Source organism: Pempheris klunzingeri, chromosome 20 (assembly GCF_042242105.1).
Source record: "Pempheris klunzingeri isolate RE-2024b chromosome 20, fPemKlu1.hap1, whole genome shotgun sequence".
Classification (NCBI taxonomy): Eukaryota; Metazoa; Chordata; class Actinopteri; order Acropomatiformes; family Pempheridae; genus Pempheris; species Pempheris klunzingeri.
Window position 1 is genome coordinate 10,604,941 of NC_092031.1, and position 21,315 is coordinate 10,626,255.

Consider the following 21,315-nt stretch of genomic DNA (forward strand, 5'->3'; position numbering starts at 1 on the left):
ACGGTTGAGATAATTTCCCTTTCATGCCAAAAAAAATCTGAGACTGGCCTCAGTCTGTGCTCATGTCCCGTCTGTCCCGCATTTGTAATCCTGCGCCTTGCAGAACGAATCCGCTGGACTGGTGCCTTCCTATTGAGACGCAAGAAGCATAGACACAAGCCTGCATCAGAGCGCAACAACACCAGCTTCACCCATCAAAACAAAAAGAAAAAAAGACAGGAAATTACATTTAAACAATCAGAAGCACTTAATTCTGCCTGTTAAATCAGGGGTTACAAATCGTGGAGGATTTTGCAGAGAAGTTGCATGTGCAGGAGTGATAGTACTCGACCGGGACAGACGGAATGGGATACCCGGGCAGATCAGCGGGAGGATGGAGAGGCAGGAGAGGATGGACGCTCCTGCTTTGGGTCGCCGCTGTCAGCCTGGTTTTAGCAGACGGCCGGAGGGTGAGGCAGCCCAGATGCCCCGTTGGATGCACCTGCACCAAAGATAATGCCCTGTGTGAGAATGTCCGATCCGTGCCTCACACGTTCCCGTCCGACGTCGTCTCCCTGTAAGTGGTCCTGCACCTGAATAGATTTTTATTGTGCTATTTGTTTTGGTGAGCTTTCACGGGGGGGGGGAATCTGTTGAAATATTCTTTCTCTGCCTTTCAGTGTGCTCAGATCTCATCTTTCTTATGGTTTCAGTTAAATTCCCCTTTAATTTGTGTTCTCCGTCCATTTAGATCTTTTGTCAAGTCTGGATTTAATGAAATCACAGGAGGAAGCTTTGTTCACACGCCTGCCCTGCAACTACTGTGAGTATCTATCTATCTATCTATCTATCTATCTATCTATCTATCTATCTATCTATCTGTGTCGAAGAGTCCATGTTCAGTGTTCAAACAATGAGACAGAAGGTCTCCAGAGGACCTGTATTGAGGCTGATATGCAGATTTAAAGGGGGATTCTCTGTAATGGTGTCAGGATTATGCAATAGACCACATGGCTACAGGGACTAACAGCAGGGGTTGGGGAGAGAGGGAGCTGTGTGTGTGTGTGTGTGTGTGTGTGTTTGCTGGAAAGATATGGAAAGGCAGATATAAATAATAGACGTGCAATTCTTTGCCAGAGATGAACATGTATTTTTTTTTTTTTTCTTCCAAAGATAGAGTCAAATTCGTAACATTGTTCTTGGCATCAGTTCTTCCATCAGTGTGGATGTGCATGAAGGCTTGTGACCAGAAGGAGGATAAATTTAAGTGGCTAAAAGTGAATGAGTGGCATCGCAGCCCTCTGTCATTATTTACTGCCAAGGTGACCTGCAGTATCTTAACCCCCATTAGAGTGCCACTAAATCAGTGGGGAGTTTCATTACAAAATCTGATTTTCTCACATTTTGACATTTTAGAATTATAAGATCTCAATGTCTTTTTTTTTTTACAGAACATTTAAGGGATTGAAATGTTCCACGTGCTTTGAAATAAAACCCTGCATGTTTTCACAACACGATTTCACGAGTAGCTGCAGTGAGGTGCACAATATATTACTGTTGTACTCTGTTCATACATTACCGATTTTAAACAGTGACTCAGAAACATGTGGGAAGAGGCATCCAGTTCTCTCTCTCATTCGTTCCATGAAAACAACAAAGGAGTGATCTGTCATTTCCCTGTTTTATTATTTTCATTGATCTTTAACCACGTACCGTGGGCAGAAATGCTGAATGAGTCTGTTCTCTGTTATCGTAACTCTCATATCTTTTCTTCTGTTCTGGAGTTAATGATGTTAATGTTGTTTCTAGGTGATAATAAATCACAACATGTAGCCCAGTAGTGTGAAGACACACTGCTAGATTTTATTTTACTACCAAACAAAATCTTGACATAACAAAGTTTGGGATTTCAGAGCACTTTAGCAAATAGGATTGTACTGTAGCTTTAAATCATACACTATTTTCCCAGTTCTCTTTTCTCTTCACAGATTGTTCACTGCAAATTCATTTGACCTAATTGATGAGGATGCGTTCCTCGGTTTACCGCATCTTGAATATCTGTAAGTATTTGTCCTCTAATTCAATTTCTAAATGATTGATATTCAAATTGCACACTTTGTTTAATAGGAAACAATGCAAGACATGGACCAGTGAACATCAGTCAAACACGCTCCCACTTTCACATTTCAGATCTTTACAGTGCACGTGATAAACATTGGATGCATTGTATTGTGGTACTACCATGTCCAAAAAAATCAGGCAACACTGGCATGCATTCTGGGATTTTAAAGCCCCCGCACACCCATGTTTCACCCATACATGTGTTTTCACTTTAGTTCCCTGATGAGGGGAGGACAACTCACATCTTCATGATGCTTATTAGTTCATAAAGTTAGCTGCCCTCATGCAACGCCCAGCCTATCTCCCCCCAACATCAAGCATGAGGAGCAGAAGACTAAATAGCTGGAATAACTGAAAACACCTGTTTGGTTGTGCTGGGTCTTTAAAGTATAATTCATTTGGACGTTTTTCTCCCTGTATGACTGTAGTGGATACACAGCCCTCCATAACTGCTGTCAACTGCAGGGATTTAAAGGATTACGGTGTCACAATATATTTAATATTTGTGTTGGATTGCTTTTATTGTGTTAATCTATCTAAATATATCAAAATACTAATAAAATACTTCTCATTCACAGATTTATTGAAAATAACAAAATTGCATCGATATCTCCATATGCTTTCCGGGGCCTGAAAACACTGATTCATCTGTAAGTCTTTTGGTCTTTACATCCTCCCTTCCCTCCCTCCTTCCTTCCTTCCTTCCTTCCTTCCTTCCTCTCCAGTTTTAAAATGTATCACTTTATCTTTACCCCTAATCATTATCTTCACAGCCACTTTCACATTATCTGCCTAAGTAGTTTCTCTTTGGGAGAGGTAATGGGATATTAGTATTCAAAGTATTCCAACATAAACTGTGCCTCAGTTTCCTGTTTGCTCCCTCTGTATCACTTTGTCACTGTCTGAAATGCAACGGTGGGCAGAAGTGCTGCTGCCAGTGGTGATTTCCAAGGTTACTGGCTGAAGGTGTCAGCTGGATCGTGTTGCTGAAGGACAGATCTGGGATGTTGTTGTAGTGGACCAGGAAAGCACATATTTGACATAAAATGATGAATGATTTTGTGCCTTTAAATGTCACATAGCTTTATGTTTAGAATATGTACTTGATATGTTTTGTACTTGAATTAACTGATAAGTTCACAAAAGTGACTATACTCTATACTGCTACTGTATCCTCTGGGGACTGCTGTGGGACTTAAGTGAGTGTGATAAGTAATGCGCATCTGTGTTTATGGTAACACTCATTAATAGAAATGACATGAACAAAATCTAGAAAAAGGAAACAACGAAACAGTTTTAGCAAACACTATTTCACATTCCTGACCTGCAAAGCTGTCCTAAACTAAAGATAGGTGAGAACGTGAGTGACCTGTTAGGTCAGGACTAAATATAACTTGTCCTGTAACCTTAAACCAGGAGACCTACAGTGTGTCTCTGAGTGTTTGACCGGTCGTTCCTAACACATTTTGAGTTTATGCTTGCAGCTAAATGCTTGCACACGTGTGCTTCCCATCATGCCTGACTTTGAACTCTCTCCAAACACATTTTCAAATTTATTCAAGCAACACATCCATAAGATGTTTTAGTCTGTTTGATATAGATGTCATAGGCTTGATAAGGATCTGTATCCATGTATGCCTTGAGCACCGATACACATTATTGACAGTGACTTGTCTGATAGGAGCTGTCAGCGAGCATGTAACGATCCACATCAGAGGGATTATTGCTTTGATGACCGTTGCAGCAGATATCTCATTAGTAGTCAGCCAACACAGGAGAATCCCACCAGGACTCTCTGAGAGAAAGCAGTGACCACAATCACACCAAGGAGTGCTGGATGATTTGAAATCAACAACTAATACTCTGAACTAATGATAAAAATGTATATAATGACTCATAGTTAAGTGCAGTGTTAAAAGCATTTGATATTTTGGGAAATACCCTAATTCGTTTTCTTGCCCAGAGTTAGATGAGAAGATCAATGCCACTGTAACGTCTTTATGGTTAGTTTAGCTTATCATAGAGACTGAAGACAGCTGGGAAAAGTTCACTAGTTAACACAGTATATCTAGTTTGTTTAAGCTGTAGAAAAAACACGACAAGTTGCAGTCATATGGGGAGTTTTGTGCCATGTGCAGTGCTATATGTGACTACTGAGAAGTCACTGCTCCGGGCCAAGAAAGTCCAGCCTATATCACCATGTAAAACCACAACTTGTCAATTTCTACATTGATTTTTGTACTAATTAAACATAAGAGATGGGGTGTGTGAGTTTTAGAGGTGGTGCTTTCTGATTTTTTTTTACCTTTGGACAGAGCTAGGCTAGCTGTTTCTACCTGTTTTCAGTCTTTATGCTAAGCTAAGCTAATCAGCTGCTGGTTCCAGCTTTACCAGCTGGAGCCAATCCCAACCATTCACACTCACACTCACACCTAGGGGCAATTTAGAGTCACCAATTAACCTAACCTGCATGTCTTTGGACTGTGGGAAGAATACCCGGAGAAAACCCACACAAGTACGGGGAGAACATGCAAATTCCACACAGAAAGGTTCAAGGTTCAAACCAGCGGTCTGCAGATTCGAACCTGGAACCTTCTTGCTGTGAGGCAACACATGCTGCCTATAATGACTATTAGGATAAGTCAAATCCAACCTAGAATATCCAATCTAGAATTATATCAATTTACAGGAAACAGTTATTAACCAATAATGCTATTAATGTCAACAGCTACAAAGAACATTACTAACATTCGTTTTTTAACAAGTCAGAAAATCATGCGCAACTAGATGGTGGGACAAAGTCCTCTTTTCTTGTTCCATGGACACTTTCAGTTGTTTAACAGAAAAGTAAATTAACCTTTATACAGAGAAATGATGAGTCAGTGCAGTATTAAAGGGTATTTTACATGTGTCATGTACACTAAATACATTATTAAAAGGCACAGGCAGGGCTCCCTCTGGAATCCTGACCACTCCGCTGCTCTATCCCCATCTGTTTGGAGAGTACATTTTTCCACAGACTCAAAGTAAAATGGCCTCTCTCCCTGGAAAATCGACTCTCAAATAAATAATGCAGCCCTCATGAATTACGCTGACAGTTCATTCCATTCACATCTCATTCTGGTTTCTGAGTTCAGTCCCCTGCTTGCAAATGAAATGTCTCCATAGGGCCAGTTTTGGTTGGTAGGTTTTAACTGGCTGGCAAAGATATCATCCACCTGACAGCCTCGGAGAAGGGTAGCACCGTTTCAGTAGGTTTAAAACAGTATTTAAGGATATGAAATATTACCATCCACATCTCCTCGTTAAGGATAATCTTGTGTATAAAATCTGAATGTCACCTTTTTCTTTTTTAACAAATAGTATTCCCCTCCCTGTACTCAATCTTATTGCTCTCTCTGAATTATTAATGATTTTATTCTCTTCTATTTCACCACTTTTTATTGTCAGGGCATTGACATTCTGAGTTGTGCCTCTCTTACATTTGGTTTCTTTTAATCTTGCTGGTATGAGAATGTGTTTGTTGTGCTCCTGCACAACTCAACATGGCTAAGAGAACAGATGAAAAGCCTGGACTGTAACACGATACAGTGACTCAGTGTCTATTACACATACAGAGACTGTCTACGTTTAATTCAATCACTGTGTCTGCTTTTTTTTTCGTTGATCAGGAGTCTGGCATACAACAACCTTGAGACACTGCCCAAAGATGTCTTCAAGGGTATGGATGCTTTGACCAAAGTGTGAGTTCAGTCTGTTGCAGCCCATTTCGGTGGATGTGTGTGTGTGTGTGTGTGCAAAGTCAAACAGTACAGTTTGCCCGATTCTGAAATAGCTAAGTGGGATAATGGAACAGTAAAAATCAAATGTGACAATATTTGGTGCTCTGAGAGATTCACGAGGGAGGGGTGGGAAAGAATTTGTGGCAAATATTCAAATATTGAAAAATCTTCCTTTGTCTTCCTCCACTGTGGGATTAGATACAGTAATATTATAAAGCCATAGTGCTATAAAGGAAAGGAGAGGAATACCCACACCAAAGAGAGAATGTAAAAGTAAGTTGACAGAAAAGGTAAGGGAACAGAGTGAGAAAATAAAAGATTAGTAGCAGAAAAATAACTATTCCCTGCTGAAAAAGAAAGGGGAGGTAAAGATCTAAAGGGAAGGGAAGAGGAAAGCTTGGGTTAATGATGCAGGAATGTCAGGGTAAATCGTAAACAAGCCAATTACAGCAAAAAAAGAACTGGATCCTGGATGTAGTCGCACTGCCACAACAGCTATTCAGACTGAGAGTGGGCGACGAGAAGACGACTCAGGAGATAGGATGCTTGTTGTTGTGGTGGCTTTTCTGGCTCGAAGCCAGAGAGCAGCCAAGGAGGGCAGAGACACACGGCGGAACAGTAAACAGAAACAGAACAGGAACTGGAAATAAGATTATATTAATAAATACAGGAAGTTTCCAATGGAAATGTTAACAATATTAACACATATATTTCTCTGTTAACTGATATCCTGTGCGATCCGTCCGTGCATGTAGGGATCTACGGGGCAACAACCTGATATGTGACTGCAAGCTCAAGTGGTTGGTGGAGTGGATGCACCACACTAATGCCACCCTGGACCAGATCTACTGCAGCGGTCCACCCATTCACCAGGGGAAGAAGATCAATGACCTGCTGCCGCACTCTTTTGACTGCATCACAGCAGGTATCGTCTTCCTGTTTCTGCCCCTCTGTTATGCTTAACAATAGCTCTCAGTTACCAGGTAACCGCCTCACCCCTGTCACACTTGTTTCCTTTCTTGCTGTGTTCTTTCTGCCTGATATTGTGTAGAGACAACGGACAGAATTCATTGTCATCTCACACTTTTCAGAGTTTGCCTCCTATCAGTCGCTGAAGTTTGAGTCCATTTCGGTGGAGGCCTTCACCTTCGGTCAAGATCAGTATGTTGTGTTTGCCCAACCGTTTGCTGGGACGTGCAGCTTCCTGGAATGGGATCATGTCGAGATGACCTTCAGAACGTATGACACCATTGAAAGTGAGCTCATAAACAAGCAAGGAGCAGCGTTAGTTAAGTGTTGATGATTATCTAGATTATCTAGATTGTCTAGTATTAATAATTCTGTTTTGACCTCTTTTCTTGTTCAGGCACCTCCACTGTGGTCTGCAAGCCTATGGTGATAGACAACCACCTCTTTGTCATCGTGGCCCAGTTGTTTGGTGGCTCGCACATTTACAAACGCGACACCTCCGCCAACAAGTTCATCAAGATCCAAGACATCGACATCCTTAAGATCCGCAAACCTAACGACATCGAGACGTTCATAATCGATGGAGAGTCTTTCTTTGTCATTGCTGACAGCTCTAAGGTTGGTGGCTTTTGATTTTTCCAACACTTGAAAGTACTTGAATTACTCAGGGCATAAACAAACATTTCATGGCGTCTAATTTCAGTATATTATGCAGGTGTTTCTGTTATTGTATCCTGTCCCTGTATGCATACTACTACTCTAAACCACTCCAGCCATTCCTTCCCCCTTGTGTCCTTTTCTGCAGTATGTCAGCTTGTGTCTGCTCCTTCTGATTACCCTGGCGTTGCCAAATGTTCACATATGCTCTCACATATGTTTGGGGACACTGAGGTGCACACACTGACCTACACAAGGACACACAGATACACACTCACACACACAGACATTTCCATCTTTGGAAGCGTACTCTAAAATTTGCAGTTTTTATATTTACAGTTTTTGTCATAAAATGTTTTTCTGTTTTCATACATCACAATTGTGGTAAAATGTGGTATTTCTAAACCTAAGCCCTATTTTTATTTATTTATTTTTTTTACATCTTTTGGGTTTGAAATGATCGGTAGGTACACAAAGTTGTGGACCTGGTCCAGTAGATTGCCTCAGCTGGCAGACGTGAATGGCCTGCAAACAACCTCTAATGGCAGTAATGTAATCCTTTCAAACAACCATGTCAGTCAATACATCCACTAAAAGTGCTTGCTTTTGCCATTGACTCTCTTGGTTGTTTGTTTGTATTACACAAATATTGTGCAGGATCCAAACTGACATTACAAAAAAACGAAAGTCACACAATAACAAAAACACTAAACTACTAAACTAACTGATCGAGACAGCGGTACACCATCAACCCCCAAGTTTTTTTTTTTTCAAGGTAAAATCACTGTTTTTCTCAATGGAGTCTGGTGGCTCTGACGAGTGATAAAACAGCTGTTTCTACAAACAGGATCTTACGGGTCTACAAACAGGATCTTAGGGATCCTACTCTGTAGGGATCCTCTCTGTTATATTGTCAGACACTTAAAATAACAATCTGAGTTTGCCAGTGGCATAAACAAGCACTTTTAGGGCATATGCTTTGACATATGTTTGCATTACAGCCCATTTGCAGCTTCTTGCTGTGCTTAAATACTCGACTAATTCCACTTCTTTTTCTATCAATCATTTCAAGCTCCAAATATGTAAAAGTAGGGTCTAGGTTTAGAAATACCAGAGTTGTCCTCTAAGCTCTTAATTACAAACCTATTTGTTACAGTAACTTGTACTTTAAGTAAAATAAAATTTTGTCCACGTTCCTCTCGTAGGCCGGCTCCACTACAGTGTACAAATGGAACGGCAATGGCTTCTACTCTCACCAGTCGCTCCACCCGTGGTACCGAGACACAGATGTAGAATATTTGGAGATCTCCACCAAACCCCACCTGATCTTGTCCAGCAGTTCGCAGAGGCCTGTCGTCTACCAGTGGAACCGGAGCCAGAAACAGTTTGACCGCAGGACTGACATACCGGAGATGGAGGACGTCTTCTCTGTCAAACACTTTCGGGTCAAAGGTGAGACTGACACACACGGTTTATTTTTGCACTGACTAAAACAGACACTGCACACACTGCAAACAACTTCAAACCACATCCTATCGCAATATCCGCTGCATACATTCTACATGTGCTCTATCAGGAAAGACAATGTCATTCTCCACCATTATTCAGCTTTCATTGCTAAAATGAAGAGATTAAGATTAAGGGTCGTGCTGTATGATTAACAGAGGGCTTTGATCGAGGGTCAACCTTTTCTTTGATTCAGTTAAGTTAATAAAAGCCTTTTAAACTCAGAATCTCAGCTGTAATTTATTACACTTTAGTTCCTCATTGCTCAGCATGCCATAGGAATTCGTTTGGAGGTGAGCTGCCATAAAACCTGCCCATAAATCATTACCGTGTCATATTCTCTGTAATTTTTCTTTCTAAAGAGACATCTTAGCTATTAGTGAATATTTGCTGAGTGGCTACTGATAACAAGCTATGAATTATTTGGGAATTACAAAAGCTCTTTTTGTGAGCTTCTCTATTTCAGATCCAGACTTAGTCTCTGAGCGTGTAAACTAAACACTCCCTTGTATCTTTGTCCTTTTCAAAGGTGAGCTGTTTATATGCTTGACAAGATTCATTGGGGACTCCAAGGTGATGCGCTGGGACGGCGCCATGTTCAAGGAGGTCCAGACATTTCCTTCCCGCGGCTCTATGGTGTTCCAGCCTGTCTCCGTCGGCAACTGGCAGTACGCCATCCTCGGCAGTGATTATTCACTGACGCAGGTCTACCAGTGGGACACCAAGAGGGGCCAGTTTGTCCCATCTCAGGAGCTGAACATCCAGACACCTCGTTCATTTTCTCTGGTTTCCATTGACGACCGGGTGTTCCTGCTCGCATCCAGCTTCAAGGGAAAAACTCAGATATATGAGCACCTCATGATCGATCTGAGTAATTAAACCCATCGGCAATTTGGGACAAAGTGTCTACACATTCAAATGCTCTCCTCTGTGATTTTGTTAAACATGTCAATCCCGTTAGAGTCCACCAGCAATTCCCACTTATGTTTTAAAACAAAGGAGAGTTTCATGCAGAAGCTCACACTATCTAAAGAGATATTTCAAATACGATTCACAAACTTAGGTTGGGACAAAGTGGTTTAAATTCATCCACTGGTCATGATCTTTGGGTTTATTCAAAGTCTCTAATGATGATGTCTGGAAACCTGCTGCAACCACTTCATTTTGATAAACTCCTTGCATTTTCATCTCGATTCCTTACTATTTGGGAAAGCCTTATTCTCCATTTGAAAAGCATAATTCCACTCAAAGTGCGAACTGACTATCTTTCAGGAAAAACAAGCTATGAAGTCACTGTTTTTGTCTCTTATTAAACCCTGCAGGTGCACTTGACGTACAGTTTGCTGTATGTACTTGCAATTCATTTCCATACGATGTTCTTATTTCTGTTGTAGGAAGTTTTATTGAAGGAAGGATTAAGAAGTTTTATTTTGCTAATGATCATGCAGTAGTAGGTAAATAGGGAAATATTTGTGAAGGGGCAAAATGTGTTTGAAAAAATTAGACACAAGAATTGTTTGTACTTTAATTTAAGTTTTTAATTTGACAAAGCACTTCAGACAAATGGACTCAGAGTAAAATGTCATTACAAGTGATTATTCAGGATGGAGTGTAAACTACTGTGAGGCACGTGGACGCTGTATGCAAATATTCAGGTTGTCTATGTAGGTTCATCTCACCTACTATTTACGATACTGAAGCTGAAAACATTTCACCATTCATATAGAAGGCTTCTTTGATTTTGTTTCCAAGACATTTTAAATCTCACAAGGCATTGTGACAAAGTTTGGGTTGTTAAAAAAAACCTTGTAGAAGATGGACAATCTCACAAATCTATAGTAATTTTCAGCAGCAGTAACACTGTACTGAACAATGTCAGGGTACATTTGTTACTGCAAAACTGGCGCTTTAAAAAAAAAACAGCAGCCTCCGACCAAATGGAGCAAAAATCGGACTACTTGCTGAGGATTCTGTCTGTTCTTCTAACACAGTATGGCAGCAAGTCAACCTGCGTTTCATCAGTCTTTAGTAGTTTCTTTACACTTAAAGAAGTGACCCGAATACATAAAATGAAGAATCCACTAACCACTGTGAGACACTGAGGGAAAAAAAAACCCGTCTCTGTCCCGTCTACTCTCTGACCATCAGCTAAGCAAGACTGTGTGCATGACACTGACCCTCATGGTGTCGGTTCCTGATGAATGACTCGCTAGAAGCGTCCCACTGTGTCACCTCGCCCTCCCTCTTTCACTGCACTCTTGCCCCTTTTCTCCCTCATTGACAAAAACCATTGTTGTCTTTACTCGGCGACTAAAAAGCCAACCACTGTGCGGCACCTCGTACCTGTGCTTTCACACGGTCCTCTTATTCTGACACAAAGGAAACAGAAACTCTGATAACAATTAACAACTTCACTGACAACAAATTTGCCAAATATTATGTTTACGTTTTTACAATACTGTGTAAAGTAATTTATAAGATACTGCTTTTGTATGTAGAGGGGACCACGCTCGATGTTTTATTTTTCATAGAAATAGAACTTAGTGTAGATTTTGGAAAACAAGGATCACCTCCTTAAACTCTGTGTAACATGCTACTTCTGCAAAACACTATAGGTTCACTTGTGTCTAGTTAGGAAAGGGTATTAGCTGTTCCTTTATCATCTCGCTTATTGTTTTTATGTACAGTAGAAATAAAGTACTAAAATGCTAAACCAGATGTAGTTCTTTTATTGTTGTCAAGTTAGGTTTTATTTCTCACACAGAAAATCTAAATTGGTTAGTGACAATCTTCATTATCAATTTGTGATCAATTTGATGGGTTTTCTTGACTTTAGAGACTTTTCTTCTTCTTGAGCTGAAATTAGAAGTAGCACTGGGTCAGTCAGTGTGTTGTGGGCACCCCTCTGTGGTGGTAAATAGGGGTTTTAACTACTGACACTACTTGTGGATCCATTGTGGATTATACACTCATGCCCCAAAGCCAAATGTAGTTGAAACAGACATGAAATGTTGAGAAAAAAAATCTAAATTATGACTCAAGAGTCATGATTTAGTTCAGCATATGTCCTAAAACCTTATTATTTTCAGCTACAAGACTTAATCATGCAGCATTTTGTCTTATGGCGCACATATTAAGCCCCATTTTGAGCTTCTTACAACGATGCAGACTACATATGTTATCTTTGTTAGTGTGTGCAAGCTGAGCTTTGGTTGGTTCTAACGTGCTCTGCCTCCCTCTGCAATGGGCGTAAACGTCGGGTAATGTTTTAGTTGTCCAGCAGAGTTGCTTTCGGGTTCAGTTCTGCCCCCCTGTGGGTAAAGTAACCACCGCATGGGAGTCAGTATCCTGCCACCAAGGTTAGTCATTAACCTTTCCTCCTCACTCTCTCAGAGCACCAAAGCAGGCGGACAGCACTCTGTCCGAGGCATGCGGTCGCCCAGCCGGCACATCTTACCATGGGTGACTGTAACCGCAGCACAGTCGAGCGGGCTCTGACCGCGGAGGACGACATTACCGTAGTATTTCACAAAGTTGACAGCCATGGCATGAACGGCGGCGACGACCACGACGAGCGCGGCGAGGAGGATGAGCGGACGGCGGAGAGGATTCACCTGCGGAGGAACTGCGGTGTTAATGTTAATGATGATGATGATGAGGAGGAGAGAGAGGAGGAGGAGGAGGAGATGGAGAAAGGGAGAGGTCGCGAAAATTCACCGGAAGGCAGCGAGAAGAAAACGCTTTGCCCGCCGGCGTTTTGCGTCAGAGGGAAGCCCACGTCCAGAGAAGAAAGCTCACGTCAAGGTAGAAGAGCGCACGTACTGAGTTAGTAAAAATTAAAAAAAAGATACGTGTTCCCATCCTCACAGCAGGGCCGACTCTTTATCAACTTTGTTGTGGGAAGGAGATGCAGAAATAAAGTGAAAAGCAGCCAGGGAGCCGGTGACATCCTGCGTAGCCTCGCGTTATACAACCGTGTAACGTCACATATCAGTAATGACCGAGCTGCTATCACGTGTCGGCTATTAGCCTATTGGCAGGGATTATAGCCCCAAGACACATCTCAAGTCACTACACAGTTTTTATCAAGTTTAGGCCCAGATGGTGATGGAATATGTAGAGATCATCTGCAGTGGAAAGGTGTTTTTGTGATTTTATTATTTCAGAATAAAATGTCATTATTTGATGGTGGTTGGCCTTAATTTAAGTTTGATGCCTGGTAATAGTTGAACAATGTTGCACATCTTCCCACTTTACAATGTTAACACCCAATATATCAACAACAGGGTTGCTGAGGTGTGTAGCCGATAAAGATAAACCGATGTAAGCCAGCTTAACATTTGCATCATCATTAAGGAGGATGGATGACTGTGCACTTTTAAAGCATCAGGGTCACCAGGTTTGTAGCGTATTACACATGTAAAAGAAAACAAGTGTAAGGCAACAGTGTTGATCTGAATACAGATCAGCAAAGGAGGTGTGAAATTATAGAAGGGTTTTCCCATTTGTGTCACTCCGTGTGGTTTTTCTTATCGAAGTTTACGAGGAAGTGAGAAATGCACAGAGCATGAGAAGAAGACAGGCCGACCGTAGTGCTGCAGTACAGACGCTCTTTGTAATTCATAGCTCTGCACACATCTTGACTTAAAAAAAAACATAATCGTTATTGTTTACAGACTTTAAGTGGAATGATAAAGTGATCACATCATGCCATCCAAAATTCTCTTGTTCAGGCCAATGACTCCAAGCAAATAAATGAAAACTAAAAGAAGAAATATACTCCAATATGCACATCCATGTCATCGGCCTGGTGCAAGGTTCAGACAACAAGTAGTGTGTGTGTGATAAATGCACTGACATTGTGGCAAATGCATAGAAAAAGCCTGAGTGACCTCAGGTCAAATTTAATCTCACAAGCTTATCAGTTTATTGTCTTTTGCAAATCTTTTCTTTGTGTGTTTTTTTTAAACTGAACTTTTACCCAGGCCACATGGAATTCGATAACACGCTTCAGCTGCGTTGCTCCAATCTTCAATTACTGTGTCAACATAAGCACAACAAAGCAAACAGCATTTTTTTGACAAAACGAGGAACAGCGATACTCCTCAGGGCCCCCTTCTCTCTTTCGCTGCCCTGCTCCCATGTTGTCGCTCCCTCTTCTTTGACTCTCTCCCTCTCTTTTTTTTTCTCCCCCCCCCCCAGGTCCAGAGAAACCAAAGAGATGTCCAGGTATTGGTTTGTTCTATGCTTTCCTGTCCACAGTTTTCTTCTCCATCATTGCCCTCTTGGTGAAAACCATCCAGGGAGTCCACGCCATAGAGATCAGCGCCATACGCTGCTTCTTCCAGATGCTCTTCGTTGTGCCGTTACTCATCTACCACAAGTAAGCACTCAAACATTTCGATTTCCACAATTAGATAAGCTGAAGACTTACACACAGTCTAAGACATTTACTTCTTCTTAGAAAAGCACCCTGGCTTAACAAAATATGACTGTTCAAACAAACACAAGTTGTCAAAATACTGCGAGAAACAGCATGTTATTATTGAATAGTGCCTCTCACATTTAATTATATATTTGCAATATACTCACGTGCCATTAAAAAGCACCAAACTTTCTATTTTTAAGTGTATAAGTGAATAACAGCATATTGTACCATTTTCTCCTCAGTGAAATACATTTAATAAACTACTTTAGAGATGAAAGACTGTGCAAGGTTTCATTTTAAGTTCACTAGAGACATGTGCATGCTTTAAAGATAATTTCCCCAAGGATTTTTTTTCCCACCAGAGGCAGTAAAGGAATTATAGTAGAGTAAATATATAAATAATCCAAAATAACAGAAGTACTAAGAGAAACTATATGAAGGGAAAGAAAACATTGATTCTAATAATCAGTGATTTTACTCTTTGTCTATTTACTCCTCTAGCTTACGATTCACATAGACACAAGACTTGAATCAAAACAAAACTTAATTCCCAAGATCCCACCAGTGTTTCTATTCATTCATTTACCTATTCATCCACCCATCCTCTACATTCCTCTTTGTCGTTTATTCATAACCAGCCCTCTTTGCAGCCATTCATCTGTCCATCCATCACTGCCATCTCCACATGACATTAAATCTACCCATCTGTCTATCCAGCCATCCGATCATTTGTCATCTCTCAGCTCACTTTGCCTCTCAGTTTTTATCCCTCCAATCCTTTCAAAGATTGTCTTCATAACTTCCTCTGTCCGTCAGTCTAATCATCCATCCATCCATGTAGTCATTCATTCATCCATCATCCTCATATCTCTGCTCCTCCAGGACAGGTTTCCTTGGTCCCAGAGATAAACGTATATATCTGGTGCTTCGGGGTTTCATTGGTTCCAATGCCATGATCCTGCTCTTCTATGCTGTTCAGCAGATGCCGCTGGCAGATGCCACTGTCATCATGTTCAGGTGAGACTAGGTACGAACTTAATTGATTGTGGTTCAGCAGATATTATGCAAACACTACAAACAGGTCCTGCCCTCTCTGAATTGTACGCCTGTCACCCTCTTTGTTTATCTCCCACTCGTTCTCATTATTTCCTCTCCCTCATCTCTTTATCTCATGTTCCAACATTATCTTTACTCCTCTTAATTATCTCTCTCTCCCGTGTGCTGTCAGAAATTAATTAAAAATCTGGGAAATTGGATGGAGCCGCATATGAGATAAATCTGTCGAGACAAAAATCAACATTTCTCTTTACCTTTCCCCCAGTTTCCCTCTTTGTTTTATTTATTTAACTGCATCCATGCGTTTATCTCTTTTACTACTGATTACTTATCATAAATCTCATTTTACCCCACAGTAATCCGGTCTTTACCTCCCTCCTGGCCTGGATCTTCCTGAAGGAGAGATGCACTCTCTGGGACTGTCTCTTCACCGTTTTTACCCTCACTGGAGTCATCCTCATCGCCAGACCACCGTTCCTCTTTGGCGAGCATCTGCGTGGCATTGAGGGCAATTACACCAGCCACATCAAGGGGACTATTGCTGCCTTTGCAGGTGATACAATTAATCAGCTTAATTTCATATGGCGCTTTTATGGCAGAGAAGTTTGTTTGACCATAACGAGGAGGAGGTAGGATGTAGGAGAATTTTGTTCAGTATAAAAAGGCTATTATTTTTCTCTGCAGCTACTCAGGCCATAGCTGTGTTCATTCCCCCTGAAGTTTTGTAGGTGCAACTAAATACTCCAAAAAGAGATCCTCAAATGTGCTGACCTCCACAATACGTCTAATGGCATTTCCCCATGGGGAAAAATTGCTGATTTATTTCATCATCTCGAAAAATCCATGAGTCAAGTGCTTGAGTAAAAAATATAAATATCAGTATAGGAAAAACAGTCCAAAATTGCATGTGGAATAGAGGATTGATTCACAAGTTATGAGGTTGTGGTTGTGGATCACACTGATCACCAGAACTTTATTAACTCATGTAATTCCTTGAGGAATTCAATAACAGGTAAGCTGTAGATTTGGAAATATATTGTCCTTTATGTGTCGTGTTCTTATTGATTTATTGTTGTTAGTCCTCTGATTTTGTATTAATTCAGTCTCATATTTTTTGATTCATTTGTAGGAGCTATTGGGGCCGCTTTTACATTTGTCGTCCTTCGCAAGATTGGGAAGAGCGCCCATTACTACCTCTCCGTTTGGTACTATGCTGTCATTGGTTTCATCGAGTGCATCATCACTGTATCCGTCCTTGGGGAATGGAAAATCCCATCCTGTGGCCGTGATCGCTGGTTGTTGATGTTGATTGCTGTCCTGGGTATTGCTGGCCAGTCCTTCCTCACAAAGGCCCTGCAGATTGAGAAGGCTGGACCCGTTGCCCTGATGAGGACTGTCGACGTGGTGCTGGCCTTCATCTTCCAGTTTATTTTCTTCAACCGCGCACCGACCATGTGGAGCCTCGGAGGGGCGCTGTGCGTTGTGGCGAGCACCACTGGAGTAGCACTTAGGAAGTGGTGCAACAGCACTCGCAAGAGCTGAGAAGGAGGAGCAACATAGAATACTTTGGTACAACTATCCTTTTTCTCACCATCATATGTTCTTGGTTTATCCTGTAGTTTACTTGTCATTGACATGCAAACCCGTGAGGAGGTCTGAGCTCTTTGGAGAGTTAAAAGCTGAAATATAGAACGATAATCTAATATGGGTCAGTTATGAGCGAGTTTTAAATTAAAAATTCTGTTCTGTACATCTATACATGTTGATTCCTGAGAGTCAACCTGTGTAATGTATTGTTACACCGTTATTTTTGTGTCACTGAACACATCTCTGAGAGAAACCTTATGATGCCCCAGACCACATCCTGCTCCCTGGAGCGTGCATAGCTAACTGACTGCCTATTTGACAGAGATTTCCTATTTTTTCCTCAGTAAAATGCAGCATAAATGGGACTGAAAGTTGAATTTCAACATAATGAAGCACTTGGATGAAGGATATCCTCAGTCCCATTTCCTTTTTGCTGTAACTTGAATGAAATCGCCAAAGAAAGAGGGTTACTGCACCGGGACCAATCATACTGTGTGTGGTAAAAAAAAAACTGTACATTGCACATTGCATATTTCATTTTATTGTGGTATTGTCTAGGCACCATCGAAGGAGTATCTGCAAAAAATTCTGTACTGTACTATTTGTGGTGCTGACAATCAAACTACGATCCCTCACTGGTCATTCACAATGTTTTTTTGTTTTGAAGACGTTACAAATATTTGAGTCAACAAAACGAAATCTCAAATCAGAAGATCCTGAGCGTTTTTACTTGAAAACATGGTCGTGCTGCAGGATTCTCTCAGGGACTTCCTGCCTAACTGCTTGTAATGCGCAAATTTGAATTACACCTGAATTCATTCATTCACAAAGAATTTATTCCTTTGTGACTGACTTTTCTTCCATCACCCCTGTCTTTTCTGGTGTAGTAAAAAATAATATGCTAATATCTGTTATTTTTCCGAGCTTATAATTTCTAAACAATTTCTTTGAAGTGCCTTAAGTAGGGAACTTTAACCTCTGGCTTCACTTAGTGGAGCTGCTTAGTAACCAGCAGCTTGTACTGGGTAGCTCTCAGGCGTGATTTTGCAAATGATTTTTATTATGAAGTAGGGTGCTTCTGATAAAAAAAAAACTCAACAAGTAATGATTTTTGAAATGCATGTATGACACAATCAAAGCTGAAGTCTGACAGCATTTTATATGAGGCACCCAGGACATGACCCTCATCCCCACCAAGGCCACACCGATTTCTTCATTATCTCAGCAGGAGGCGACTCTCTCACGGCGGCACTTAATGTCATCTTAGATATAAAGCATCTAATTAGTGTAAAAATATATTTTCTATGACACTCAAAGGGGAGTGTTGTTTGCACTCTGCCTTTGCTAGAGGGCAGAAAAAGTGTTAGTAACCTGCCACTATAATCCAACAAATGATGATCATCCAAACAGCTGCACACACGGATGGCTGTATGATGACTTCCTCGACTGATTCAAGGACCCAGAGGAGAAAGACGAGAGCTGAAACTACATCATAACAGGGCAGGTTTTTCATGCCATATGGATGACTTGAACTATTGAAAAAATAGTAACTGAGACTTATAATAATCTTAAAATATATTCTTTTGAAATATAATATTTTGTTGAGTCCGTTAGCACTGAAAGGTTCCACTGTTCTCAGCTCCAGTGTGAATCAAAGGTGATCTTCATGTGTTATTGCTTGTAGGAAATTCCCCAAATACCCTAATTTAAAGGGATGTAGGTTTCTGTGTGTGTTCATTGGTGTCTGGTATAAATCAAACTGTATTTTCAGCATTTGGCAAAGAGTTTCCCACTATTGTGACTGAAGATGTCTTAGCGCAACTGCAGCCCTCTGTTGAGGGAATGTTTAATTGGGTGCAATATAGCTAGAAAAGGAAGGCAATTAGTGCTGCTAGGGTGCCACTTAATATCCGGCAGTTTCTTCCTTGCTATTTTCCACTCACTGCTGTTTCTGTTCTCGTTCGACCCCCTCGTTGAGAACTGTGTCAGCACAGCTGCATCATCGCGCTTGCCGCCAATTATAATTCTTCTTTTTCTAAATGAAACCCCCTTTCACTAATAACTGAACTCTGACTTTGCACATATGACAGTGAGGTATGTTGGTTCCCTTAATTCTCTTCCTTATGAAGGCAAACGTAGTTTCCAAGAGGAATATTTCGACCCACAATAGTCCCACAGGGCACGGCACAGTGTGATATGTGAAAGCTGCACCTTTCTACGCAGGACAAAGCGCTCTCCTATGACACTTAATTTGCTATTTACTTCCATGTAATTTGCTGTGGTTTGAAATTCATCTCCACTGTGCACAAACATTATGCAAGAAGAGGTTAGAAGTTATTCTGATTAGCACAGATATGGTGTTATATTACCAATACCAAATATTAATAACAAATGTATCAGATCATGAAAAGCTACCTCTGATGCTACCCACTGGTTTTCAAGAGAAAATAAAATTTAAAATGAAATATTTCATTTGGATTCAACAAGCCCTGTATCAGCGACAGTATCCGTGTTAACACAAACATTTTACCGAATCTTTGTTCCTAGTATAGAAGACTGTTGTGGTCGTTTCAGATGTTCAGAATCAAATTTTATGTTCTTCTTGTTTGATCTGATTTTTACCCCTCCGAACAGTAGTTTAGTTGAATTGAACGCTGGTAGTGTAAGCACAATGTGTTGTATTTCCATCTTATGGTTGGGTAAACATTTGTTTCAGGACCTATAAGCCTTACAAACCTACTTAAGCTGTTTTTAAGGTTTTTAAACTATGCTTTAAGAGTATTTATTTTACTATTTGTGTAATGTACCACATCAACATATTACATAAGATGTATATTTCTGCACAGTGATTGATTATATTTAGTAAATTATGATTTAATAATAAATTCTCTATTAATTCATAACTCCTGCTGTCTGTAGTCTTGACTTATAATACTTAACAGATGCTGTCATACTTCTGCAGGTCTTTTTTTTTTTTTTTCATGAATCACTTGAGAAATCACACCTCATTACATTTTTCCAACATGACTGAAACTTGTGGAACAGACCCAAACTGTGTGGAGGCTTTGTTTGCACTTACATCATTGTCCCAGAGCCCATGGTGTCACCCCAGCTCCACTCATGAGTCAATAGGTTATTTTTTTTTTTTTACAAACCACTGAGTCAGGTAGCTGTTGACCGCAGGGCTCAGAATAGTACCTGGCTGAGTGGATTTGTGGCCATTGTGTGTTTGTGTGTGCACACGTGCATGCAGCTCAATTGTCTCTGTGAGCGTTACACCTTTGTTTATTCCCCCTTTTGTTTGTAAACAACACACAATTGTGAGGCTTTGTGTGTTCGTGCAGAAAGACTCATTGTGTCCCAATATTACCCGTATCTTGCAAAACAAAGGCTTACAGCTTCCACAGAGGGCGAACTCTTGCTTTTAGAAACCTTGCTCTGGTTGCAGGGTAATTCTTCAGACGAGCACGGAGCTAAGTGAAGTGTGAAAGTGCTGAACTGGAACAAAGCAGCTCTTTGTTGTTGGGTGGAATTAGCGCTAATTAGGACTAACTTGAGGCTAAAGATGTTTTTGTATAAAAATAGGTTTTTGGGTTTCTTCCGCATACGGTTTCAACACGCAGTCAACCATCCAGTTCCATAGTGTGCGATCACCTATCCAGTATATCCATATTGTTAACCCTTTATCGGGCAAGGGACCATATTTGGTAACTTAAGTGGGAGTTCAAAATGCCGCCCCTTGCCTCACCATGAGGCAGTAGAACTACGAGATTTCTCCAAGCCAATCAGTGACAATCAGGCTACATGACAGACCGGCAAGAAACCACATATGGTAACTTCATTGACCTTAATTTTCACCATAAAATTGAATTTTATTTTTGAAAAACTCTGAAAAGTCTTGTAATGACCACCAGTAATGGTCTAGGGTTGAAATTTTTAATTTCTAAGTATTTCAATGAGTGCTCTATAAAGGGTTAAAGGTCACACCATACACATAACACGCTCCAATAATTACAGCAGGATGTAGCTTGTTGATCGTGTGTATTATATGTAGTTGCACTAGTAAGGGTGCATCTGCCATGATCAGCATTATAATTATGAGTGCTTTTATTATTGTATCAGGCATCAGAATCAACAGCAGACACACAGTGGTGTTATGGTAGATCCCCACATATGTAATGAACCCTTACCGGCAGCAGAGGGCAGGATCCACAAAAACAAAGATTTGCT

At 40.8% G+C, this 21,315-nt stretch overlaps 3 protein-coding genes and 1 long non-coding RNA gene across 4 annotated transcripts in view; 2 read left to right on the top strand and 2 right to left on the bottom strand.

Moving 5' to 3' along the window:
* rbp4 (retinol binding protein 4, plasma) overlaps positions 1-21,315 on the bottom strand; it is a 178,763-nt gene that overhangs the window by 39,614 nt on the left and 117,834 nt on the right. The window lies entirely within an intron of this gene.
* On the top strand, positions 345-10,077 carry lgi1b (leucine-rich, glioma inactivated 1b). Its single transcript, XM_070851270.1, has 10 exons — positions 345-556; positions 731-802; positions 1,968-2,039; positions 2,679-2,750; positions 5,772-5,843; positions 6,638-6,807; positions 6,974-7,138; positions 7,249-7,469; positions 8,714-8,960; positions 9,544-10,077. The coding sequence occupies exons 1-10, from the start codon at positions 345-347 to the stop codon at positions 9,891-9,893; spliced, it is 1,653 nt and encodes a 550-aa protein (XP_070707371.1). The 3' UTR covers positions 9,894-10,077.
* LOC139219428 (uncharacterized) lies at positions 11,737-12,918 on the bottom strand. Its single transcript, XR_011585725.1, has 3 exons — positions 12,732-12,918; positions 12,472-12,628; positions 11,737-11,870 (listed from the first exon to the last, which is right to left on the bottom strand). It is a non-coding gene; the product is annotated as an uncharacterized lncRNA (long non-coding RNA).
* Positions 12,453-17,963, top strand: slc35g1 (solute carrier family 35 member G1). The gene is made up of 5 exons (XM_070851272.1): positions 12,453-12,818; positions 14,217-14,397; positions 15,325-15,459; positions 15,855-16,051; positions 16,628-17,963. Exons 1-5 carry the CDS (start codon positions 12,473-12,475, stop codon positions 17,038-17,040), a joined length of 1,272 nt encoding a protein of 423 aa, XP_070707373.1. The 5' UTR covers positions 12,453-12,472; the 3' UTR covers positions 17,041-17,963.